The sequence below is a fragment of the Terrapene carolina genome, unplaced genomic scaffold (assembly GCF_002925995.2).
Source record: "Terrapene carolina triunguis isolate 2854851 unplaced genomic scaffold, T_m_triunguis-2.0 Scaffold102, whole genome shotgun sequence".
Taxonomy (NCBI): Eukaryota; Metazoa; Chordata; order Testudines; family Emydidae; genus Terrapene; species Terrapene triunguis.
In genome coordinates, this window is record NW_020664453.1 from 2,379,678 (window position 1) to 2,393,397 (window position 13,720).

Below are 13,720 nucleotides of genomic sequence, written 5' to 3' on the forward strand. Positions count from 1 at the left end.
ACCAACAATGTTGTTTCCAGTGTTGTTGTAGCTGTGTTGGTCCCAGAATATGAGAGAGACAAGCTGGGTGAGGTAATAGCTTTTATTGAATCATCTTCTGTTGGTGGAAGAGACAAGCTTCTGAGCTGCACAGAGCTCTTCAGCTCTGAAGAAAAAGCTTGTATAACTCGAAAGCTTGTCTGTGTCTCTGAAACCTGTTTATGGACAAAGCTGTAGAGCAGCATTCTTTGGGTTAGAAAGATTTGGACCTCCAGTGGAAAGATCAGTAAAGGGTATGAGTGCGTCATGGAAGAAGCAGACAGCATGAATATTTTCATGCACCTACATCTATTCCTACCATAGATTTTCCACTCACCGTGTTTCCAATAAAGAGGCGGTATGCTTTCCTGTCAACTCTTTTTGCAGATGACCAAAATGGAGGTTGATTGAAGTATTCTGATCGCTCCACGGGTTTTGGATCATGTGAGGCTGGCCCTACAGCATACTACAACAAAGTGACAACCAGTAAATCATTGATGTACTTACGTATGTACCTAACTCATGCTTAAAGTTAGGCACCTACTTAAGTATCTTGCTGAATTGGAGCCTCAGTTAATTCTGTTGTATTCTTCTAGTAACCACAGAACTGAGAGGCTGCTTCGTGAGAAGTATTAAGTGCAGGAAACCGTCATGGCTGTGTTGCAATGGTGGGAATAAGCACACCAGAAACGTGAGAGACAAAAGGAGCAGCATGCTGGAAATGAGACCGTCGCTTGTGCTAAGCCTCCAACCTGCTATTTGCAGTTGGAATTCAGTAGAGTGACCCACCACTCCTTTGTTAACAACTGTGGTGTAGATATCCACCTTTACTCATATGCAACATCCTGTCATATAGGCATGGTATGGGCCTGCCCCTTCTCCTGCTCCAATTGAATTCAGAGGGAGCTTTGCAATGCAGCTTGAATCTGAAAGGGGACTATGCAAAAAACCTCCTTTGTTTCCCAGAATGGTGACAGGGAATGGCTCACTTGATGATTACCTGGTCTGCTCATTCCCTCTGAAGCGCCTGGCATTGGCCACTATCAGAAGACAGGATATTGGGCTAGATGGACCTTTGGACTGACCCAGTATGGCCTTTCTTATGTATGTTCTTATGTTCTCCTTACTTCAACCAATTTATGCCCCATGTGAATTCAGAATCATATTGGCTGATGTTTGTGACTGTCAAATTGTTAACTACTCTTTAATCCTCTTAGCCAGACCCAACACAGCTGAGAGACAGTGATCTGGATTCTAGTCCTTCTCATGTACCAAAAAAACCGTAAGCTAAATTCCCGTGATAGATCTTTATTGTTGATGATGTATGAAGAAGAAAGAACCCAGTTTGACCTTCAGGTCCCAGGGTGAGTTTGCAATGTGAGTGGTTAGATAAACTATCTTTTCACTTATAATTTTCTGAGCAGATTTGATCTGGAATCACAGGGAGCCTCTAACCATTGAACCCCATAATGTTATTTTTAATTCCTATGCTGCAAGTACTTAAGCATGTGCATAACTTGAAGCACATGCTTAAAACCCATGAAAAGCCTATGTTTAAAGTTAAGCATGTTGTATTGTGCTTTGCTGACTGGGTTGGGATTACTCCAAATTTATCTTAAAGCTGCTGAATCGGGGCCGTAAGTAGTTACCTGAGCAACATGAGAGCACATTGCAAGATGCTGTCAGCCGGAACCATAAAAACGCCAATTGTAATGACAAGAGCTTAATTTTCAAATAACTTGTGATAAAAATAATAGCTGCTAAGAAGCACTTCTTTCAAAATGCATGGCTGAGCAAATGGATGCCGTCATTTTAATTTAGCTCATATAGCTACAACAGGGTTGGCTACCAGTGCACATACAGGTGTGCTATGTTCTGCCAGATGCCTTCCGCCGCCCGAGGAGTTCACTTGTAGCCAAGCAACACACAGCCCGGAGAGGCTTATTGCTATCAGAGTGTGGTTATTGTTACCATGCTACCTGTTAATTTCAAATTTTACTCAAAAAATGTTAGGTTTATGCAATGAATCCTTCCACAATGAACAATAGTTGGTTGTCGGAGGAGAAGGGAATGTAAGGGGCTGAATCACCTTTCCAGGGCTCCTTTGGCTATTTTGTTATTCTTTCACTGTCTCCTAATGTACCCACACCTCCAGGTTTGCACTTTATTTGCACCCCTTTGCCCTGAGAATATCTCCTCAGAATCCATCCGGAACAAGGCCCAGCTAGCCCTAGCGCTCTCTTTCATGGGATAATGGCCACATCACGCTCACCCCACACAGGGTAATAACTAACCTGGGAGCTATTTAACCACCCCGTTTATTTTTTAAAATGAGTGTAAAGTTTCCCGAGGTTGCAGATTGATGCTGAAGGGCAGCCAGGCTCCTGGGTGCAGACAGGGAGGCCTTTGAACGCCTCCAGGTGTTTCCCCCACAGCTGCCTCCTCAGCCCCTGGGCTCCTTTAAAATTGCCATGTTAGTTTAAGTACTCAGTTGGGAGCCTTAAAACTAGCTTCCAACTCCAAAGAGCTGAGCGGAGTCAGCATGAGAGAAGGGGGAGGAATGAAGGTTTCAGCTGCCTTTGTTAGTAATAATGGAGAAGTAGAAGGAAAAGATCATGAGGCTTCTCATTTCCTCCCGCTCCAGCCCATCCTGGGCACAGGGATTTCCCTGGTGCTTTTGGTGATGAGCTATCAGTTGGGCACTGGTGCGTGGCTGTTACCTCACCAGAGGAAAGGCCAATCAGAACACGGCTTTGGACAGCCCTGCCCCAGCCCTCCCCATGGCAAATTTTGACTGCACAGTAGGGTGACCAGATGTCCCGATTTTATAGGGACAGTCCCAATTTTTTGGGTATTTTTCTTATATAGGCTCCTATTACCCCCCACCCCCGTCCCGATTTTTCACACTTGCTGTCTGGTCACCCTACTGCACAGAGAATCCTCTGCAGGTGACCAGGAAAGCGAAGATAATGCCCTGGCAATGGCTGATCATCCTTCTACGTGAGAGCTCTGCAGACCAACCCAGCACAATCACCCCTTGTCCCAATCCAGACAGGCTGCTCTTCAGCTGCACATTTCACCTGGGGTTCTCCCAGTCCTAGAGGTCCAGGTGGTTTTCCCGCCTTTCCCTTTTGCCTCACAGCAGAGCCGTAACAAGGAATTTTTGCGCCCGAGGCAAGGGCCGGCTCCAGGCTCTTCGGCGGCAATTCGGCGGCGGGTCCCTGAGTCCCTCTTGGAGAGAAGGACCCTCCGCCAAAGAATGCATGAAGCGGCGGCAGCAATTCGGCGGCGGGTCCTTCCCTCCAACAGGGACTCAGGGTCCCACCACCGAATTGCCGCTGAAGCAGCAGCGGTGGTAGTGCTGCCGCCGAAGCGCCGCCGATCGCAGTAGAGCTGCGCCGCTCCGCTTTGCGCGCCCAAGGCAAGTGCCTCACTCGCCTCGCCCTTGTTACGGCACTGCCTCACAGTCTCTCTCAGTGCCATGGGGTGTATTCGCAGCAGATGGCATCCTGCACGGTAACATTTGCAGCAGAGACAGGAGAGGAAAGGAACACAGTGTCACTAACCGTGGCACGTGGACACTGGCTGAGTGTGGCCCAGAAGATCCGCTCCGTGGGGCAGCCGGGGTTCCGAGCAAGGGTGCTGAAAACGCCTTTTTTCTTTCTGTCCTTGGTGTCCAGCTCCTCCACAAAGCTCTTGACATTGCTGGTGCCGAGCTCGATGCATTTCTTCTAAAGAGATGAAAGAGAGGACGGGACGTCTGCTGCTGCTGGAGAAAATGTGACGCAGTTGTCTGGCAAGGCCCTGCAGGTGCCAGCCACAGGGGCTCTCCCGTATCTCTGTGCTCACGGGATCCAATCCAGTCCCCAGGTGAAGCCTGGCAGGGAGAGCCTACTGACTTCAGTGGAGCTGAATAAGGCCCATAGACCCTCATTCGGAGTCCATTGACTACTTGATTCCCTTGTCACTGACATGGATCACATCTACCCTCCTCCCTGCACAATCTCTGCCCCACCCTGGGCTCTCTAGGGCAGATATCTTTCCAGAGTGTAATAAATGTATGCCACTGCCTTCCGCACCCCAGCAGGTGAGAGGTATCCCCCAGGGTGCTTCCAAACAGAGGCTCTTAAAGGAATATCTCCTCAGAATTCATCCAGAATAAGGCAAAAAGACTGCACATAGACAATCTTGTTCATTTTAGGTTGCTGGTTTGAATCCTACCCTAGGCCAGTAGGGAGAGGAAGCCGTGAGTCCTTTTCATTGTCCGTACTAAATGAAGGGCAAACAGCAAGCAAACTAAGGCTTTGTCCACGCTACCACTTTTGTCGGTAAAACTTTTGTTGGTCGTCGGTGTGAAAAAACACACACCCCCGACCGACATGTGTTTCACTGACAAAAGTGCTGGTTTGGACAGCAGTGTGTCGGCAAGCGAGGCTCTCCTGCCAACATAGCTACCGCCGCTTGTTGGGGGTGGTTTAATTACGCCAACAGGAGAGCTCTCTCCCACCGGCAAAGAGTGGCTGCACGGGAGAACTTACAGTGGTACAGCTGTGCCGCTGTAAGGTCCATAGTGTAGACATGGCCTAAGTAGCAAAAAGCAAATTAGCTTTTTAGGGCTAGATCTTCATATAAATTGTAGGGTCACTGATTTCAAAGGAGTTGTGCTGCTTTACCCTTGCTGCGGATCTGGCCCTCAGTTTTAGTAATCTAAGTTGTTAATAACGGCAAGGATGGGTTTTAAAACTATGCTCTCTAACCTGACAGCACCCCTCTCCTGGCAGCAATCTGTGAGAGATGTCACGCCTGCAGGACTAGCTCCTACATCATTAACCAAGGCAAGGGTGTTCTACTAAAAACACAACTCTCTTACAAGGGTACGTACTTCCACAGCGTAATGTCCGCAGATAATAGGCTTTGACCTGTCTCCTGTGAAGGTGTCATATGGGCCGCGATTACTGACCACACGTTTCAACACCTCGTCTGTACTGTTTTTGAGATTGTAGGTGCCTGGCCCCAAACCACTTCCCTAAAGTCAATGGGGAGCAAAAACAACCATCAGTGATCGCTCTGTTGGGGAGCGGAGTCCTAAGTTGTGCTCATTTGGAAACCGAACACTAACTACAGGTTTGTTGCTAGACAATTGCAACATTGCTGTTATATATTACAGTAGCACCCAGAGGCCCTCACTGAGACCAGGACCCCATTGTGCTTGGTGCTGTACAAATACTTAATGAGAAGCAGACCCTGCCCCAAAGAGCCATGTCCTGTGCTCTGCCCATGACTTTTCCCTCTCACCCATGCTGCTCATTCTTGAGTGGTCAAATAATAAGTGAGTAGCCACCTGTTTGTTTCAATCATCCATTACAAATTGCTCTCTGTACCCTCAATTAAAAGCTTCACCATCAGATTGCAAGGGGTGGTCCCTCTGCATGGCAGCCTTTAAACTAAGTGGCTTGGACCATCCCCTTTGCTTAGTCTCCATTGCTCATGGCATGGAACACTCCTAAGAGACCCAGAATGGGGACAGTGCCACCACCTCTATGGGATCCTGCACATGCACTTCTGAGAGTGGGAAAGTGAAGAGCAGGGGAAGCAGGCATTCTCTGTGGCACCATCCCCTGCTGACCCACTGGCTCTCTGGGCAGTAACCTAGACGGGAGTTCAAGCTCCACTGAAACTTGAGGCTGGCTGCAAGATCTTCTGTAGATTCCCCTACTGAGCAGCTGTGGTGGGCTCCACCAATGGCAGCACAGCCCCGGAAGGGCCAATATCCCCAGAGGGAGCTGTGGAGCAGCCATTGATGCAGGCTGGCTCCAGTCTCTGGGGGTTCTCTCCTCTACAGATCCTGTGAGGTTGGGAAGCCTCAGCCTCTTCAGGTGAACCTCACCGACTTTTCTTTCCCTTTCGGAAGCTGTTTGCCCAGCCTCCCCTTTACCCCTCCTCCCCCCACCCCCCCCGCAAGGGGCACTCCAGTTTCGTGCAGCCAGGCAGTGAAAACTGCAAGCTGGCTGCATCCTCTCTAGAGAGAACCGCAAATGCTGATGCCTCCCTGAGCCTTCAGAGACACCCGAGGGCTCCTGATTGGCCAAGAGAGGAAGACCATAGCCATGCTGATATGGTCCACTGTAACGAACAAGGCAGCAAAATAAGCTGGGGGGGGGTCAGCTTCCACAGATCCCTCACTTTCGTTCTTTCTGGTCACTCAAGCCCTGGGCAATGGTTGGTACGCAGGTCAATACGGGAGCTGAATGGAAAACAAATAGCGCAGACTTGCCGCAGCAGTAGGTAAGACAGATTTTTCGGTTTTGCTGTCCATTATCCCTTGAGAGTTTGCCGAGCGTCTCTCCTTCTCCTCAATCAGGGCATAAGGGTTTCCATTCTTGCCATAAGTCCCAGGGCCAGGGTGGCAATCCTGCAGAAAGAAGAGGGAGAGGATTACGAACAAAAATGGATACAACTACCAAAAAAAAGCCAGATTCTGCCATTCAAGCCTATTAAAACAGTGATTCTTTGTAATTCAGTAGTGCCCAGAGGTCTTAACGGAGATCTGGGCCCTCCGGAGCTAGGTAGTGCACACACATCCAAAGCCTCAGTCTCTGCCCTGCAGACCTTCCTATCCATTAGGCATTTCTCTGTGGAGACATGCTGCCCCAGGGAGGCACGGGGCCTCACAGGAGCCCAGGGACTGCAATTGTCAGTGGTAATACTAACAATACATCAGGCGAGCGCAAAGCACTTCTCAGTCTTTAATGTCCTCGGCACACCCCTGTGAGGCAGGGCAGGGCTGTCATCCGCATTGTACAGATGAGGAACAGAGGCACAAAGAAGCTAAGAAACTTGCCCAAGGGCTGTAGAGGAACAGGAAGTAGAACCTGGGTCTCCCAAGTCCTAGTGCCCTGGACAATCCTTCCACCATGGCCCCCGAGTGAAGGAATACAAGGGGAAGAAGGTTCCACGGGGGGGTTCCCCGGGCACACTATGCTCTAGATGACCTAAAGAGAATCCCAGTAAGGAATACCAAAGCTCCCCCTTTAAAGCAGATCAGACAGCAATTCCCTTGCCCTACCATGTCCCCTTCATGCAAACTGGCTCCATTTGGACCTGGAGGGCAGCTGTTCCCCAAGTCTAGATTAGAGTCAAATCTCATTGCCCTCCAGGCCGTGAAGCCCGCAGCACAGAATTAAGTTCTGGGTCTTTATGATGCCTGTACAATTGCCACCCTCTTTGTGCTTTGTATTTCTGGGGTGAATATGGCCCTCTACTCCTTTTCTATTGGAATCAATGAGGGTTGTGGGTAAAAGTCTAAAAAGAGAATTGGTTCTAAATTCAGCCGCTACCCAATACTTAGACAGAACGATTCATCCCTAGATTTCAAAGCCCTTTGCAAAGAGGATCATTGTTTTACAGATGGGGAAACTGAGGCACAGAGCAGTGACACAACTTGTCCCAGGACAAAAAGCAAATGTATGGCAGCAGGGCCGGCTCCAGCATTTCTGCCACCCCAAGCAAAAAAAAAAAAAAAAGCCGCAATCGGCGGCGGCAGTTCAGCGGCAGGTCCTTCGCTCCTAGAGGGAGTGAGGGACCTGCCGCCCCCGAATTGCCACAGGTGCCGCCCCTCTCCCTTGGCCGTCCTAAGCACCTGCTTGTTAAGCTGGTGCCTGGAGCCGGCCCTGTATGGCAGAGCCCAGAATAGAATCTCTGGGTGAAATCTTGGCCCCACTGAAGTCAATGGCAAAGCTCCCATTGATTTTAATGGAGCAGGATTTCTCCCCCACATCTCTTCACTCCCAATCCACTGGCTCAGACTGCCTCCCTACAGTTTGGCAGTTCTTGCCAGGTACAGATTGCTACATTCTGTATATGAAGGATAATCAAGTACAATCTTTGCATCTCTCCAAGCAAATAAAGGGAAATCTGACCTCTTGGAAGGCTCTTGATTAAAAAAACCTGAAAAGATACTAAGGCGAATTAGAAATGAAATCTCTAGCTATGAAATTAGGACAACAAGGAGTCTGGTGGCACCTTAAAGACTAACAGATTTATTTGGGCATAAGCTTTCATGGGTAAAAACCCACAAAGAGTTACTCCCTTCTCTCCATGTGTCAGTATATAATGCCTGCATCTGTAACTTTCACTCTATGCATCTGAAGAAGTGAGGTTTTTACCCACGAAAGCTTATGCCCAAATAAATCTGTTAGTCTTTAAGGGGCCACCAGACTCCTTGTTGTTTTTGTAGATACAGACTAACACGGCTACCCCAGATATATGAAATTAGGAATTCTGTAACTTCATTGGCCACCAGCACCGGCAGAGCTGTTGCAAGTACAGTAAGCTGTGATTCACACAAGCTCCCACTGCGCGTCACTCTTGATTCACACATACAAGTGTAAAATCAGCAGTCATGTGGCTATGCAACAGATCCGAGTATTAACACAACATTCTACAGCTGTGGCGATACAGGATATTTGACTGTTGTTCAGGCCCTATGGAGGAGGGATGTGCCACTGAAATGACCCAGTTTTTAATTTCTTCTGCCAGGCAGTGCAGATGGCAAAAGTGGCCAGCCTGAAGGGTTAGAAAGCAGGCGATGCCTACTAGCATTCTGCCCCACAGCCTGGTGGAACTAGAAGTCGTTACTAGGGAGTTCTGGGGCTAGTAGAATATTTGCAGAGCATTATTCTATAGAAAAGCTATTTTAAAAATATACTATCCTGTGTATACTCTGGATTCATAGAAGATAGGACATATATGTAAAGGTGTATGCACCATATACATACACTAACACACTGATACTGCATATCGATTCAATATTTAGGTAGTATGATGGTGGGCATTACAGAAATATCTACAATACACACTGATTGGATAGACTGCAGTATATACACACAAACATATGGGCTCAGTCCCAGAACTATACCTTACACAGAACTCCCCAGTGAAATCAGTGTAGGTCCCACATAAACAGGGCACCTAAATAATGTGAAATAGAAAACACTGATATTGTGGTTCAGTTTGTCCCTGGATCAGTGATCTCTTATCTGCTCCCTTTGAATAACTCCCTTGTTAGTTAGGATGATTTTAGCTGGGGTGTCACCAGACTGTGTGAGCAGAAGGCAGCTTTCTTTAACCCTGTTAGTGGTAACAGCATCCAAATCAAGCAACCGGGAAACTGAACAGCAATCTGGAAGCATAGCTGGGCATTGGCCCTTATTATTTCTTGCACCACCTACTGTACTTTTACATTTTGCACAGTTGTAAAAGGGACTTGTTTTGGCCCCCAAAAGTGTGTATCATATTATTAGGTGATCCAATAATAATATTTAGCTCTGCAACAAGAGGTACCAGATTATCTACCTTATATGTTTCTTGTCAAGTTATTGCAGTATCTATTGCTTGAATCCGATACATACCCTAATGAAGGCTCTAAACCTCTCTTCTCCAGTGTCACAAACACCTCTAATACTTGAAGGTCGGGTCTCTTGCAGAAAATCTTTGATGTTGTAAGTTCCTGGGCCCAGTTTTTCTTTCTTATTGAGAAAAAGATTTTAGAGGTTTAATAGCAACAAAGCCAGGATTCTAATTTACCCATGCAAATCACAGCACCTCTAGTTCAATCTATCCCATGTCACTTAACAGTTGAAAGATTAAACCACAGAAACAGTCAGATTTCTTGTCCACACACAGGGAAAAAAGTCAAATTCAGATCTCACCAGATACTTGCTTTTCTTCAAGGTCTCCTTAAAATTAAAATGAGGCATCTGGGTAAGTCGTGCCGCTTCCTGTGCCTTGCCCCAGCCAGAATTTGAAGCCTTCTCCTGCAGCACAGAGGAGCTAAAGCTTCCGTGGTCAATATTGTAGGTGCCTGGGCCTAACTTTCTGCCCTAAAATGAAGTGTAAGGTTAAAACTAAAAGCTTGATTTACCATTGAGTTAAGCCAGTTTTAACACTGATGCATCACCATTGAAAAATGGAGTTCTGCAGTGGTGAATCAGGCCCTAAGAATTCTAATCATATTGTTTGCAAATTCTCCTTACTACAGGCAAATAGAGAGAGAAAGTCAATGGAGCTATAACAAGCTACGCCAGCTGAGGATCTGCGCCCACAGATTCCTAGCACGTTGGATAAATTGCTGACACAGGAAATCTACTCAAAGGTTCTGTAAGTATACATTATACTGAGAAGTAAATTACATTGGAGAGAGCCTCATCCTATATCACGAACATCAACAGGAGTTTTGCCATTGATTTCATTGCCATTGGACCTACATTAAATGGACCGATTAGATTAGATTCAGTGATATTATCAAATTAATTTGAAAGCAGCAGAATGGATCCATTTGGATTTTTCATGGAAATTGAATTCTGGAAAGAGAATCCAAAGGTATAATTTTTAGTTTAGTTCTGCATATGGAGCTGAATAAGTGTTTGTTTTGGACATAAAATAGAGAGACAGACTCACCAACTCTGAAGAGACCTTTTTGCAGTAGGGCGCCTGTGTGTATGTACCAGGTTTCTTACACTTTGGATAAACTGCTGACACATCAAATCTAGCGGAGGATGATGTAAATATACAGTAAATTTTGAGTTAAAGCAGGACTCATTTTACAAACATAGGTCCTGGTCCTGTGAACATTTAGGACTTGATCCAATGTCTATTGTAGTCTGTAGAAAGGGTTTCACGGACGTCAATAGATGTTGTGTCAGGCCCTCAGTACTGGACTGCTCAATACTGCAAAGAGACACGTGCTTCATTTTGTGAGTAGTCCCATTAAATTCAGAGGGATTACTCATGCTTAAAGTGAAGCACATGCATAAACCTTTGCAGGTTTGGGGCCTAAATGCTTTCTGCAGTGAGTAATCTTCTGAATGTCAATGGGATGATTACTCACTAGAGCAGGGGTAGGCAACCTATGGTATGCGTGCCAAAGGCGGCACACGAGCTGATTTTCAGTGGCACTCACACTGCCCGGGTCCTGGCCACCAGTCCGTGGGGCTCTGTATTTTAATTTAATTTTAAAAGAAGCTTCTTAAACATTTTAAAAACCTTATTTACTTTACATACAACAATAGTTTATTTATATATTATAGACTCATAGAAAGAGACCTACTAAAAACGTTAAGATGTATTACTGGCACGCGAAACCTTAAATTAGAGTGAATAAATGAAGACTCAGCACACCACTTCTGAAAGGCTGCCGACCCCTGCTCTAGAGTAAGCACCGGGCCAAAGACTAAATGTTTTCATGATCAAGGCCCTTAAACTGATGTACTGTACAAATTACATACAGACACGGCTTTATCTACTACTGAAATGCAGCCATCTCTGGTGTGAATCATGGCAGCTGTTTAACAGCACAGAGTAATACTACAGGAATTGAAGTACAGTTTCTCCAGTGGAAACTACAGAGAGATTTTAGGTAGGCAGAAGCAAATGATCCAAATTGGAATTTGGCCAAAATAATAGAGTTAAGGGCCACTGTCAGTTTAAAAATCATGTTTTAAAACAAACAAACAAAGATCCATCCCTAATGTTAGTAAAATCTCAGGCTATTAAAACAAAATCAAATTTACTGTTCACTGTGGATGCTTTTTATTTTTCCTTTTCTCTCAACTTAGACAATGAAAACAGACTGGCCATTTCCACATTTTTATTTGCTTCTAGTCAATTTCCCTAAAATGGTCAGGCACCAGTCGAATGGTGTGATGTTTGGGTTGCAAACACTATAAGGATATGTTAATATTTTTTAAAATTCCATTGGATTTAACCTAAGTTTGGGGTCAAATTTGACTTGTTCAATGTCTTTTAACAACCATTCTCTGTGAGATCTTTAATGACAACAAATGATTAGAACCTTGGCTTTCTGTTTCATCTGGAAGATGCCGCCTCCAAGTGCCCCATCCTGTAGCCAAAACTCTTGAAGAAGTCAAAGGGAACTTGGACTCAAACCCTGGTAACACAGCTATTCCCAGTAGAATTTCTGACATAAACTATATCAATAAAAATTCAGACCACATTCTTAGCTGATGTAAACTGGTGTAGCTCTGTTTTACAACAGCTGAGAAATCTGACCCTTCACTTGCCAAATTCCTCGGCATTTAAATAGATATTTCTATATCGTACAAATTAAACCAATTAAAATAAATTAAACTTTGCAGGTGAAAAGCAGTATATGAGGCCTTGAGCCTGCAAACTGTAATGCGATAATGCCTAGCTGTGAAAAGTCAAAGGACTTCAAAGGGATTGCTCATGTGAATCAAGTTACTCACCTGTGTAGATATTTGCAGGATCAGGGTCTTAGTGCCGGGTATTACATTGAAAATCCCCAAGCAGGAATTAGGCATACAGATTCATAGATTTCAAGGCCACAGGGGACTATCATGAGCTACCAATGTTTCTGTATTTTATTAGCCGATTGAAAACTTGCTGCTGTGTGAGCTAAATAAACAAAATCTCTCTCTCCTGCTGTTCAGGTGAACTAAGTAAAGGCACTGCAGGCCAACAGAGTTCCAAGAGGGCAAAGTGTGATTTAAGGGGTAGGTGTTTGTTCTGAATAAATAACACGGGTCATTTTAAATAAGGAGGAGAAGCAGGGAGAAACCCCAATCAATGTATTTTAGGTTAATGAGCTGGTTAAAAATGGACCCAGTTAAAATATATTATGACAGAGCTTGTCAAAAAGTTTGTGTCTCAGTCCCTCACATGGCTTTGAAAATCTCAGCCAGTATGTGTATCATTGTGTTGTTAAAAACGTGATTCAAAATCCTTAAATATACACTACGTTACTGGAGAGATATGATTGTACTGATTTAAAAAATACGCAGTGAAAGCAAAATCACTGAACACAGGGCCACACGTGCTGCAGTCTGATGCCGCCATGCTGGGCAATAGGGGGGAGCATGATTCCCCAAATCCACCCTGTGCAGCCTCCCTGGAGCGCTAGTCTCGGTGCAGAGAAAGAGAGCAGAGTTTTTGCAAGACCACTGGATCCCACCCACGCAGGTGGAAGTGGGCAGACACGGGTAGGAAGTGGGCAATGCCTTCACTCCACTCCCCTGGGTACCAGCTAGCGCACCTGAGCCAGCATGTGGGGGAAGTGATCTGCACGGGATAAGGGGCTGTTGCAGATTGCTTCCCTGCAGGAGCAAGTGGGGAGCGGGAAGGAAATGTGGCTTCTTGGGGCTCCTCCTGGGGTAGCATGGCTGAGCTCAGCACCACCCCTGACATGTGGCTGTGCCTAACGGCTCAAGCTTAGCCTCTGGGAAGCAGAGATCGGAGCGTGTACTTTAAAAAATATTGTCAGTCATACCGTTACGCCAGACCATGTAAAACATTAGGTTTGGCATGTAGTATTTTGAAATGAAATTCACTTTCACCTAGAATGGGGGAAGTCATAAAGATAGCCAGGGTCAGCCAAAAATCCAGGGCCCCCCCAAACCTGCTGGCTTATTTCTGAAGGAAAGGACTTCTCAGAGAAAGGGGTCCTGGCTCGTTGGATCCATTCAGTCAGGTTACAGTAGCCCAGGCAAAATATCCTGCAGGAGCTTGTAAGGTATAGGCACGAACGTGTGTGTGTGTGTGTGTGTGTGTGTGTGTGTGTGTGTGTGTGTGTGTGTGTGTGTGTGTGTGTGTGTGTGTGTGTGTGTGTGTGTGTGTGCGTGTGTGTGTGTGTGTGTGTGTGTGTGTGTGTGTGTGTGTGTGTGTG

The 13,720-nt window shown here is 46.0% G+C and overlaps 1 protein-coding gene across 1 annotated transcript in view; it reads right to left on the reverse strand.

Annotated features, from left to right (window-relative positions):
• The window catches only part of LOC112120542 (lymphocyte expansion molecule), a 15,919-nt gene that overhangs the window by 1,593 nt on the left and 606 nt on the right, over positions 1 to 13,720 (reverse strand). Inside the window, 7 exon segments of the mRNA XM_026651722.1 lie at positions 356 to 484; positions 3,585 to 3,749; positions 4,901 to 5,044; positions 6,293 to 6,430; positions 9,429 to 9,545; positions 9,729 to 9,899; positions 10,477 to 10,564. Of these exon segments, the coding sequence (XP_026507507.1) occupies positions 356 to 484; positions 3,585 to 3,749; positions 4,901 to 5,044; positions 6,293 to 6,430; positions 9,429 to 9,545; positions 9,729 to 9,899; positions 10,477 to 10,564 (952 nt within the window).